The sequence below is a fragment of the Rosa rugosa genome, chromosome 6 (assembly GCF_958449725.1).
Source record: "Rosa rugosa chromosome 6, drRosRugo1.1, whole genome shotgun sequence".
Classification (NCBI taxonomy): Eukaryota; Viridiplantae; Streptophyta; class Magnoliopsida; order Rosales; family Rosaceae; genus Rosa; species Rosa rugosa.
Window position 1 is genome coordinate 21,356,549 of NC_084825.1, and position 12,812 is coordinate 21,369,360.

Here is a 12,812-nt window from a genome sequence, read left to right on the forward strand (position 1 = left end):
TTATGTGCAGGTAACAACTGGGTGGTATAATATAAAATAAGTTATTAGAACCTGTTTTTATTAAAACGCTCTGCAACGGTTACTAAGAAAAAGAAACGGTTTCGTGCTTGGAGTTTCGGAGGTTGTGTTGCTCCGTCCGGCAGCCCGTCCCTGTGACGGTGTCGTCGGACTAGTAGATGTCGTAGGTATCGGTTGTCAGCCCACAAGTAAAGGCCGGATTCGGAGTGACGGCGGAGACAAGAAGGAGCGGTGCTAGAGCACTATGTTTTGGCAGCCATGTCTGCAACCACCAACGCGGGTCACCGAGGTAGGCACACCTTTCTTCTGGGGACTTTGGCGGTCTAGTGCAAGGCGGCATTCAGGATCTACCTGGTTACTGGGCACCATGGCAGACCACCGTGTTTGGAGATCTTTGGCCTTCATGGTTCAACGTCGGTGTTCACAGGACCACCGCCTGGTGCAGCCACTGATGCCGGTCGCGGATCGTCGGCGGCGTGGCTCGTCATTGGCGGTCGTCCGTCTCAGAGGGCACGCGAGGGAGACAACTGCCAAGTCCGGGTTGTGGACCAGTCCTGCAGGTTTGGGCCTCTCTTGTGGCTATGGACCTGTCAGGCTGGTTTGGGCCACTCATGTGGGTTTGGGCCTTTGCTTGTGGTTCTGTCATAGGTATTATGTTTTCCTATTATTAGGTTTCAATTGTAGGTGTATTTTAACTACAATAAATCCTTTCAGACTCTTGGTAAGGACACGTGGGCTTTGTCCATGTCTGCATTCTCAGTATGCCTTGTCTGCCCTAGCGAGGTGGCAGATCATGCATTGGTTGCAACCTCCTGGTGGTAGGATGAAACAACGTGTCGTCAGTTTTATTTCCGATCAGCAACATATTGGGAAAACTACTTATTTACTGGTACTATGGCACTGCTTTAACTTTCCGATATGCCACCGTTATTATTAAGCAAATGGAGTAGTCGGTATGACACTCTTTGCTATCAGGTGCATGTTTGAATACATTGTAGATGTAGAGACTCCTGTTATTATTCGGGAGGTTATCTTGATGTGTATTGTAATATGGGGTTTAGGTATCATGTCCTCCACTATGTATTCATCCGTTTCATTAGTAAAGGCCTGAGGGCAGCCGTAAAACCCTTATTTCAAAAAAAAAAAAAAAAAAAAAAACTGGGTAGTATAAAAAGATGGGAGAGAAGATTTGGACACCTTTTTTTTTTTCTGTTTTTTTTTGAGAAATGCAGCATTTCATTAAAGAGGGCAAAACTTAACAAGAGCCCAGAGTGAAGCCCCATAAAAGTTGTATTCTCCTACTATTATACCCAGACTGATATAGCAAAGGAGGAAACAACCCAAACGAAGAAAACTTCCACAACCATTAAAGTGCAGTAGCTGGAGGACAAGGGAGACCATCGTTCCGGAGCACCTGAGTCGAGGAAGGTGGTGGCCTATTGGCCCATCTGAGAAGACCCACCGACCGATTTCCAAGCGAGGCCGCCTCATGAGCCGCCATGTTCGCTTCTCGGCAGGAGATTCGATTGAACAACCGACTTCTCCATTTTATTTCTTCAATGATTGAGTGAGTTCTCCAGTTTCTGCAAGTATTATTGGCCTTCAGATCCATGATTACCTCTAATGAATCCGGTTCCACTCTTACATTTTTCAGATTCTGTTCAATAGCCAAAAGAATGGCTTGAGCCTCTGCAGCTTCGACTGAGCTCTCACAAGATCGCTTCGCACCACCGCCAATCACCGAGCTGCTATGATCCCCCACAAGAAGGGCCGCATCACAATTGATGGTAACCAAGTCTTGAGTAGGAGGTTCCCATCGGGTTTTGAAGGTTGCAGCGGTAGCCGGAGTTGGAACTGTGGCGGCTAGATACTCGGCTGCTAGACAGAGGCCCGACTTGAGGACAAGAGATGGGGAAGGTTGCCGATGTTGGTAGACAAACTCACAGCGAGCCTTCCAAATAGCCCAACTCAAGAAGCAAACCAAGGTTAACACCCACTTGTTGTCGCTAGCTTTGGAATGTAAATCAGAAATGCTTAATAACCATTTATCAAGAGTAGTTATCTGTTGTTTGTTGATTTTGAGTCCTAATGGTGATCCAAACCATATCGTAGGATCCAAATAGTATCCACTGAGTGAGAAGAGATTGTATCAGGGGAAGACAAATTAGTTTCATGTGAATGAACCCAGTGGTACCCTGATTTAACAGAGTAGGATCCATTCTTATTCCAAGGCCAGATTTGGAGATCAGATCCTTCCCTTACCCTAATAGGAATAGCCAAAATAGTGTCAATCACCTCAGGTCGGGTTAAATGAAGAATTTGGTCCAAAGCCCAGGTTCGGGTATCCCAATCAATGATCTCACTGACCAGAATAGGAGCATTCCTTGGAACAGGGTTTATAGTTTGAATTGGTCCATTGTTTGGAGGGGGGGAACCAATTATCAGATCAGATGTATGGACACCTTGGTTCATAAAATTTATTCATACTCGGGCTATTACCAACTTTTTACATGAAGGAGCGCTTAGTGTCTCTCACAGAGATGCTGGTGTCAATTAAGGGGAGACAGCTGGGCCTGATTCATATATATTGGCCTGATTCACATATATTATGGGAAGACAGTTTTGGCCTGATTCACCATAAGTTTTGTGATTGTTATGGTGGTCTGCACTTCATTTTACACCAATTTATTTCATTATCCTTGCTCAATTTGGTTTGTAAAACTCCTACTCCATCCAAACTTTTAATTTGTTGATATATTTCAGTTTCAATCTATTTACAGTCAAATGTAGGACAACGAGGGGTGGTGCTTAAGGTCTTAGAAGAGTGAAGTTTAATCTGCAGGGAGAATGGGTGTTGTGGTTAAAGAACTGGGATTGAAGGGAAAGAAAGGGAATATAGGGAAATCTGGAATCTCACCAGAAGGTTCTCAGAATCACACCAAAACTTCTTATAAATCACTTGAGGGATATTGTTTGAAACAAAACACAAGCAATCTCATTACATTAGTCTCCAGCAATACATATTTTGGCCCTTATGCAGAGCCATAGAAGATACGCTAAATAGACTAGTTGTATCACTCTCCTTAATGACTTCTAGGATATTAATGACTGACTGAAAATGCATTAGGAAAACTAAAACATGACCCAAGAAAACTCTAGTAGACACAAGAAGACTCTGTATCAAACTCTGTAACTTTTTTTTTTTATCACTGAATCTGAACTCATCTGCAGATCTCGGTCTGTGCAGGCTGGATTTCACGCCAAGCAGTCGATACATGATGGTCGGTGGACACAAGGGCCATCTAGCTATTGTAGACATGAAGCAAATGAGCCTGATCAAACAATTTCAGGTATTAGGATACTGAAAAGTGATACCTTTTTGGTCTGATACTGGTTTTTACTGTACTTCAGTGCTTCTGCGCTTCTGCAACCATGTTCACATGTTCCATACTTCGAATGCAAAGTTTCAATATACTAATGATTACAAGTTTAGAAACAAAAGTAATCGATCATAAATGTTTGTTGAAACTTGGAACCATTTACTTTATATTGTACATCAGTTTTCTGGGAGAGGAAAGTTGGAATGCAAGCAGGTAGAATTTACATAATCTAAAGTTTGACCTTAGTAAGTTGGTTTTCCACCTTTTGTTTTCTAAGGTTTATGTCTAAGACTTTGGTTATGCAAACCTCTTGCTTTCTAAGTTTTATGTGTAAGACTTTGGTTATGCAAATCTTGAGGTCAATATAGTTTCGAGTAAAATTCTTAGTACAATGTGATTGTAGCTTTCCACTGTCCAAAGGTGAGTGGACCTTTTGGTTCTAGATGGGCGAACATGACAGTAATCAATGCTGTGAATAGTTTTCTGAATGTGCAGTTGGGGCTTAGTTGGAGAACTGTTTTCTGTTTTTCAATGATGTAGTGGAAAATTAGATGGCGTTTATTTGCACTTCAAGGTTTGAGTGGAATATGGACTGATTGGAAAATTGCTGATTTTCTTCTCAGGTTAGGGAGACAGTTCTTGCATGATGAGACGTTGTTTGCTGCAGCCCAGAAAAAGTATAAAACCATTTGCTGTAATTAATTATTGGCCTGAGTTTGATATAATTAAAGTTAGTGTTCTTTTAATTGGTTGTCTTTCAAATTCACATGGTTGAATGCTTTGGTCTGTTGCCCAAAACTATATTGTCATTACTGTTAGGCTTCTGTTTTTTCTGCTCAAATTTTTGTTTTGTTTTAAACAGTATAATTTAAACTCATGGTTCTTAACAACCTGTGCTTTTTGGTTATCTCCAGACTTCTTTATTTATTATTACTTTTTGTTTTACGTATGGTGATAAGAATATTTGGCCAGAACTTAGTTAATGATCGGCACTCTCATTTAGTGTCCTGCTCCAGTTTATCTTCTCTTTAAGATTTTCTAGATCTCTATTTTATGGTCATATCTTCATAATAATGTTTATATTTAGCATGGTTAACCATTATGGTTTACTACAGGTATCCATATATTTATAATCGGGATGGCACTGAACTTCACTGCTTAAAGGTTGGATACTGAACCTACTAGATTGTGGTTACATAACTATTTTGTAAACAGCTCATAATCCTGCATGCATTCTGAAGGCTTTGTACAACCATTAGTGACATGTTAATAAATACCTGATATGAAAAGGTGTTCAATGTATTCTGCAAGTGTGTTTGAAATTTTCTCATTCATTACATGTCTCCACTTTCCTGGAGTTAAACAGTTGTTGGAGCTGAAAGAAGATTCCAATGTTCAACATTTCTGATTTTTTTTTTCCAGTTCCATTGTTCGAGTAGTCTGACTAGTCAAGAGTTCATTCTGATTTTGATGTGATTAAGTAAATAGTTTTGAGGTGCATCGAGATGGAGTTAATTTGGAACTAAAGTTATATCTTTTATTATGTAGGAACATGGTGCAGCTTTAAGGCTTTGTTATCTTGAACAACACCGACTATTGGCATCAATAAATGAATATGGTCAGCTTCATTATCAGGATGTAACAGATGGTCGGATGATAGGTAGTTACAGGACAGGCTTTGGCCGTACTGATGTGTGCAGGTAAGCCACCACAATGCACTTCTTGCTTTGGGTCATTCAGGTGGTGAAGTTACCATGTGGAGTCCTACAAGCTCTTCTGCTGTTATTGAGATGCTGTGCCACAAGGGGCCCATCTCGGCCATAGCTTTCCACCCTAGTAATCGTGATCTCATGGCCACATCTGGGAAAGAGAAAAAAGTTAAGCTTTGGGACATGAGGAATCTTAAGTGGCCACTCCAAACGTTACCAGGTCAGAGGCAGAGACTCTGGATTTCAGTCAAAAGGGTCTGCTCGCTCGTGGAACTGGGTCTTTTCTACAGGTTCTGAGAGATTCTTCTGGGACTCAGAAGTACGAGAAATATATGACTCATCCATTAGTTAAAGGTTACCAAATAGAAAAGGTGTTGTTTCGACCATATGAAGATGTTTATGCACAGGGCACTCCATGGGGTGGTCTAGTATTCTGATTACTGGTTCTGGGAACCCCAATTTTGATACATGGGTGGCGAATCCATTTGAAACACCTAAACAGAGAAGAGAGAGGGAAGTGCACCCTACTTGATTAGCTCTCACCTGAGACAATTATGTTTGATCCCACAAAGATTGGCACAGTGAAACCTCCAAGAAAAGAGAAGCCAACAAAGGATGAGAAAGAGGCTGAGCTGGAAGCCGCTGTTAAAGTTGCCAAGGACATTGTCCCAAAGAATAAAACAAAGGGGAGGAGTAAGCCAAGTAAGATGAAGAAATTGCAGGAGATAATTGCCAATGTGAAGAGACCTTTCTTGGAACAACTAATGAAAAGGGGACAAACAAATGGCTAGAAAGAAGCAGAAAGGAATGGAGCAAGTGGAACTACCCACATCTTTGCAGCGGTTTTCTTGCAAGAAAGCGGCTACATGATTGTGCTAATGGAGACTGTTATTAATAAATTTTAGTGATCGCTTTCTAGCAATTGTAATGCATTCTAATGTTATTCATTTGTGGTATGTGTTCTTATCTTGAGTTAGTTCTTTTCTACAATTGTGTATCATGTATCAAAAATTTACATGCCAAACAGAAGGAAAAATATTCATGATGTTTACAGGCTTGGTTTCCGCCATACTGGCCATGTCTTGTTCAAGTTGGGTAAGGACATGAAAAACACAACAAATGTTGTGCAATGCTTGTTGACGTTTTTAGCATACTAATTTTTCGTTCGCTTCGCTTCTCAGATATTACTCATGAATATACTAATTTTAAGCCTACAACAAGGCGGCGAAGACCGATGAAGGGAAAGAATCTGAAGATAAAATTTGTAAAAGACGAACTGTAACACACTGAACAGATAATGAACAGATATAGTGGTACAATGAACAGATAATGCGTTACAAATTCCATCTACAAACTCCTTACGGTAATTACAGGAGATTCAACAATCCCCCCGACTATCAACCACGGCTATGTCATTTAATTATACAAGTAACACACTGGAAAACCAGAAAAATCAGAACACTTGCATACGGCTACTTCATTCAGTTCAAATCACAAACGAAACCAACTCTGATGGTTTCTCTTTCTTTTGCTGTCAACATATAAGCCAAATTGTAGAGTAGCTGAAATTGATTTGAATTTATTTACATATTGTGTATGATCTGATATTCTGATCTTATGTTGTGAATCAGAATCTACTTTTACCGTACTTCAGTTGAGTTAAGATGAGAAGAATATTGTTGTTTTTGCACAGGCTTTTCAGAGTTGTATGATTTTGATAAATTAAGCCATCAGTGTCCCAAGCTCATTGGAAATAAAGCTCACACATAAAACACTTGATGCTGTTACTTCACAGTTCACACCACTCTTTCTTCAACGATCTCAAGCTTAGAAGACTTTGCAGCTTCTTAATATCTTTTCTGCTACAATACATGCATCACCAACTTAAAGAACAAAACTAAACCACATCACCGTTCCAATTGTAGAGAGATAATTTAATCAAATAAATAAAAGAATTGATTATCATCTCTGCTAGGAAATGGAAATGGTCTGTTTCTGCTTCATATGGCATGTCGTTGTCAAATCCATCGATCATGTGTTCAAGGCTTCAAGCAAGACCCTAGAACTGTGGAATCAACAATGAGTTCAAACAACAGGATCTTACACACAGAATATGCAAGCCCTCTGAGACGTGGACAAATTGATCAGAATGCAAGCCCTCTGTCGTTGTCATATCATTTTGAAATTGATCTTTATGCGCTTGATGTGAGCAATCTTGGGCCAATCTTCACCCGTCTCTCTTTGGCACCGTTTCTCAAGCAAAGGACATTCGATGATATCTAGACGAGAAAGAGAAGAGGGTAGTCCACTATCTGGCAAGCAACACAGAGCAGGGCAACCCGTAATCTTCAAGGTTTTCAGAGAAGTGGGTAGCCCACTATCTGGCAAGCACCGGAGCGCAGAGCAGTCGTCAATAACCAATTCTTGAAGAGAGTTGAGATGGCCAAACCACTTGGCGCAGTCGATGGTCTCACAACTCAGACGGCTGATCTCGAGATATGTGAGAGTGCTGGGAAACAGCCCCTTCTGCTCCTTCGCAAACCAATCTACATTTTCGTCGTAGTCAAAATCAAGTGACAATCTTTCAAGAGACTGAAGAGAGGTGAGTGTTCGGAGACCCTTGTTCAGACTCTGCATACTCTTTGCATTCACACCTTCAGTCGCTGATGTCAAGTGATTTTAACTTTGACTGGAATCCATCTGTTGGAAAACATTCGAATTCTGGGCATTGCCATACCGTCAAAGACACAAGAGATGGGAGACTGTCTGACGCCAATCTACCGGTAAGATTGGGACAGTCTATCACTTCAAGTTGAACAAGATTAGGAAAAATCCCACCCCCATTATTTTCACCTCCAACATAAGACCATTCTTGCCACCCACTCATATTGCAGAACATTAAAACCCGTAGATATCTAAATGGTTTATTCACACAAGTAGCAGTATTGCCCTCACCACAAAAGAATTCGGAACCTATGGACACCACTCCATGAAACCCAGAAATATCAAGCTCTGTGAGGGAAGGTAGCTGTCCCAATGGTGGCAAGGAGATACAATTCTCACAATTAGCAAGTTTAAGATAAACAAGAGCAGAGGAAGAATAATATTCTGACCAACCTGCAAACATTTTGCCTCCATAACCTACAATTGTAAGCCTTTCCAGGTTCATGTGAGGTTGAAGCTTCTCAAGCACTTCTCTTTCTTCTACAGTATTATTGCCTTCTTCACTTGAATCCCTTCCTCTCCAAATCAAAACCAATTCCTTAAGAAACTTCTTGTCCCTCAGTATGTAGGCCTCCAAACCACTGCTGGGCACAAGCCCTGAGATACAAAGAGTTCCGCGCAATTTTTCAAGCTTCTTTAACTCTGCCAAATTCTCCCCAGCATTGTGTTTGTCTAGCACAAACTCGGGTAGCATCTGGAGATCTTTCAACTTACCCATTTGTGGTGGCATCTTTTTTTATCCCTGTAGATGATACATCCAGATGGCTCAAGTTGATCAATCTTCCCAAGTTGACTGGCAGCTCAGTAAGGTCCCAGCACTCTGACAATAACAATGCTTGCAAGTTATACAAAGTACAAACTGTATCAGGTAACCTTTTGATGAAAGTCACTTAGGGGCACACAACCTAGCTTGTCTTGAATCACTGTAACGATCTTTTGGATGAACTTTGACTCATGCCTACAAATTGCAATCAAAATAGAAGTTTATCATACAAGCTAGCCAGCTATGAGTCTATCAATTTCAAAGAATTAGATATGCAAATAAAATCAACAAAGTACATGACATGTACATACAGTTGTTAGTAATTAATCAAGGCTTTAGTTAAGAATTGACGTACCCGTCGGCTTCATTTTGTAAAACCATTCCAGCTAGATCTGCAACTTCTAGAAGTGCTGCCCGCCATCCATTCAACTTCTCCGAGGATTGATTTTCTTGGTATTTAGGAACCTTTGAAAGAGTTTCTGCCTGCTTCCTCACGTGGGATGGATCGACGTCGTAGAAGACCGGTAACACAACGTGATCGGAGGTCCTCTTGAGTTCAAGGATCATGACAAGCTCGTCCAGACACCATCTGGAAGAAGTGTAGTCTTTCGAAAACACAATGACAGAACTCCGCGACTGTCGAATGGCATTCTCGAGCTTTTCCTTGATATTTTCCCCTCTCTCGAGTTCAGGGTCATCCCGGAAAGTCCGAAATCGGGCGTTGACAAGGGCCGTGTAGAGGTGATCAGTGAAGTTCTTTCGGGTGTCTTCACCTCTAAAGCTCAGGAAGACGTCATAACCAAGTCCAGAAGAAGAAGAAGAAGAAGTAGACACTACTAGAATTTTGTCTATAGGACACCCTCCACTAAGGGTGTCGATTGTTTGTAGAGGGCACCAATTAATTGATTAGCCACTATGCAGCCACCAATTCAATGTCAGTCCCCTTTGCTGCCGTTTCCATTGAGACTTAGGACACCCATTCTAGGAATGGTGTCTCTCCTTCTACTTTAGCAGTACTGGGCCCCGCACTACCTTGTCTGACCAACCTGATTGCTGTCCAATCATCATTGCCACCAATCATTCGGTGTGAAAAGAACCCAAGCAAAAGAAAAAAAAAATTGAAAAATGAAAAAGCCAATTATTTCACCCCAAAATTTTATCCTCTTTTATCATTCCACTGCCAGTATTACACCAATAAATAAATTATTTAACCTCATAAAAATTGATAGTAAATATTTCTATTGCATCACTGAATTACATAGCTCGCTTTATCATATTTACAAACTTAAAAAAATAGAACATCATGTCTATACATAATTTACGGCCCCTCCCACCAAGGTTTGATCAGTATCAGTGTTTGCCGTTATGATTTCCAGTACCTGCCAAAGAGCAAGTGCAATGAATACATAGGGTTGATGGATCCTAATCAACTTCTTATTGTTAATTATTAACCAACCAAATGAAAATAGAACATCATGATTAGTAAAGTTACCATTTTTGATCCCAGGCCGAAGGTATCAATACTCCATCTAAGCCTCCTACTCTTGCTGCATCTGAGAAAAACCTACAAATAGAACAATCAAGTATCTTGGTTAGACTTTCAAGTAGAAGATCAAAACAACACCAAATAGGTGACTGACTTCTACGCATCAATCACTCAATTATCTAAAGCATATATTGACACAGTTACATTTGCAATGTATTTAGTTGCTGTGCTGCATATATAACATGGACATGAAGAGCTTGGGGTTCATAATTGTGCTATTATGGCTCATTTTGGCATCAAAAGAAATAAAGAGACAAATATAAGTTGATGTGAAGTATCACAGTATTATCAATGAGAAGCCATATAATTAGTTTATGAATTTTAACTAGTGGGTGTCCCGAGTTATTATATGCAAAAATTCACATAGAAACATGATACCAAGCATTGTCTAGCTAAACACAGAGCATAATGGAGCAAGAAGAATTTATGGGTATCTATTCGAAGGACAGCAGTGAGCTTAGAATGAACCAGAATATATAGAGCACAAGTGGTGATGCTCACAGAAGCAAAAGAAATTAGGATACAATTGATGATGATAACCCAGATTTACTTGTAGGAATGCCTGAAAATCAAAAACAAAAGTAAGCACAAGAATATAGTGAAGAATAAATAACATAAAATAGTTGAATATATAAATGATGTCTACAAATGTATTCATATACAATTATACATCATCACTGTTTTGCAAAAAACTAAAGTTATACAGATATGTAAATTCAACTTACTGCACCACCTAGTCCAGAAATAGAAACCTAAAGCAACTTACAAGCCTAAACCTACCGGAAGTAAATATATCTAGTCACAAATTTGATGTTTATTTCAATGTATCTAGTCGATCAAGAAATTTTTTTTTGCTTGATATTGTTGCCTCAATGTCTTGAGTAGGTTAATTCGTAGAACATTTTATTAAAAAAGGATAGATAACTTGATTAGCTGACAGAGAAAGAGAGATGCATACCTGATGATGGAGATCAATGAGAGGAATAGGAATTGGAATGAACTTGTCTTCATAACAGCCAAACGCTCTTTTTATCGCACAAGACCTCTTGCTTGATTCTGTGTTTTTTCAACTTCTCAGATAAGTTTTAAATGCAGCTGAAAACATATGAAAATTTTACTTCATTCACGAGGTATATTTACAATTACAATCTACAACGGTGATTGTTAGGCATAAGCAAACAAAGAAACACAGTCAGCAGCCATCAAATGGCATGGAGACAACTTATTACCTAATAACAAGAATGGGTTTAGGGATAGTATCACACATCATTCATGTTACAAGAAAAACTTAAATACAAGATTGTTTCATCACTTATGGGATCTATGTACACCACAGAACCCAAGCACAAAGAAATTCTGTATTTTATAACAGCCAACACACCTTACGAAAAATAATGAGAGCTTGCACCAACCAAGGAACTGATTCAAAGTCTCCACAGCTGCATCACGACAATCTTCCTAAATCACCATACACCTGCAGCTTCAAAGATGTACAGCTAGAATCTTAAAGACAAGGATTTATTCATTAAACTGGTTACTTAACAAATTCTTTCTTAAAAATAGCTTATGTGTTGATAGTACGTATGGATAGACCTTGTTATGAGCCAATTAATCAAACTCATTGGGAACAGGGGGAACCCTCCACTGGGAGCATGACCTAGTCCACCTTCTCAACAATGACTGAACACTTGAGCATTTGAAATAGCTCAAGTTCGACTAGCATTTGAAATAGCTCAACAACTAAACACTAAGCTATTAAATTCAAAAACTTTACCATGAGAAACATCAAATCTGAATTCATTGTAATTTTATTATAAATTAAATTGGCTTAGAACAAGGCTTTGCATAGGTCAACTAAAATAAGATTCTACAATTATGCTCATCCATATTCCAATACATATAAGTCTATAGCCCATTATTAATTCTGAAATCCTACTGCAGCAAAACAGAGACTAAAGTAAGTGTTGGATTCAAAGCACATGCTTCTAGCAAGGAAAAAAAAAAACTTAATTGCACCTTGTTCTACATGAAAATTATTATTTCTGGGATGTTATTTTTTATCAAGAGAACATTTTCAGATTCACCCAAATGAACATGAAAGACCCTAAAACACCCATAAAACCCAATAGCCATGATCCCGTACTGAAATCCAAGTTTCCACCAGCCAGAAAGAAACAACCCTAAAATCCAAAACATATTTTACCTAGAACAAGATTCAGAGTAAAGAAAGGTGGAACCCGTTTGCAGAACACGATCGGCAGCTGTTGAAGTCAGCAAACCATTGGTGATGGCGCGTTGGCTAATTTCCCGTCCTATGGCCATGTGGGTTTTGTAGATCGGCTCACCCTAGATTCATTATTATCGGTCGTGTCGCAGGTCACCGGAGTTTGAGAAATGGCAGTGAAGAAGAAAGAGAGAGCAAGAGAGTTTGAGTTTTTTCATTGTTTGTTTAGCTGCTGAGAGAGTCTCCCACTCTCCCCGAGAAAAAGAGAGCGAGAGAGAGAGTGTGTGTTTGAGAATCTGTTGCTATTAGTATATTAAATTCTCTATTGCCAAAAAAATAATAATACTAAATAAGTGGGGATGAAAAGTGATCAGCTATATTATTATTTTATTATTTAGTTTATTAATAAACATATTAGCCACTGATCATCAGTGACAAATCCAATTTT

At 39.5% G+C, this 12,812-nt stretch overlaps 1 protein-coding gene, 1 long non-coding RNA gene and 1 pseudogene across 4 annotated transcripts; 1 reads left to right on the forward strand and 2 right to left on the reverse strand.

Moving 5' to 3' along the window:
• Positions 1-1,276: 1,276 nt before the first annotated feature.
• Positions 1,277-6,178, forward strand: LOC133717151 (probable U3 small nucleolar RNA-associated protein 7; annotated as a pseudogene).
• A 371-nt stretch (positions 6,179-6,549) lies between these two features.
• LOC133716378 (disease resistance protein Roq1-like) lies at positions 6,550-9,675 on the reverse strand. The gene is made up of 3 exons (XM_062143088.1): positions 9,641-9,675; positions 8,950-9,459; positions 6,550-8,789 (listed from the first exon to the last, which is right to left on the reverse strand). The coding sequence occupies exons 1-3, from the start codon at positions 9,673-9,675 to the stop codon at positions 8,696-8,698; spliced, it is 639 nt and encodes a 212-aa protein (XP_061999072.1). The 3' UTR covers positions 6,550-8,695.
• Positions 9,676-9,714: 39 nt separating this feature from the next.
• LOC133717987 (uncharacterized) lies at positions 9,715-12,812 on the reverse strand. 3 transcript variants are annotated; one of them, XR_009850057.1, is made up of 6 exons: positions 12,344-12,812; positions 11,522-11,614; positions 11,099-11,196; positions 10,642-10,702; positions 10,087-10,158; positions 9,715-9,973 (listed from the first exon to the last, which is right to left on the reverse strand). It is a non-coding gene; the product is annotated as an uncharacterized LOC133717987 (long non-coding RNA). The 3 variants fall into 3 exon arrangements; XR_009850056.1 differs by having other exon boundaries at positions 9,716-9,973; positions 11,099-11,235; positions 11,522-11,620; positions 12,344-12,801; XR_009850055.1 differs by having other exon boundaries at positions 9,716-9,973; positions 11,099-11,235; positions 12,344-12,797.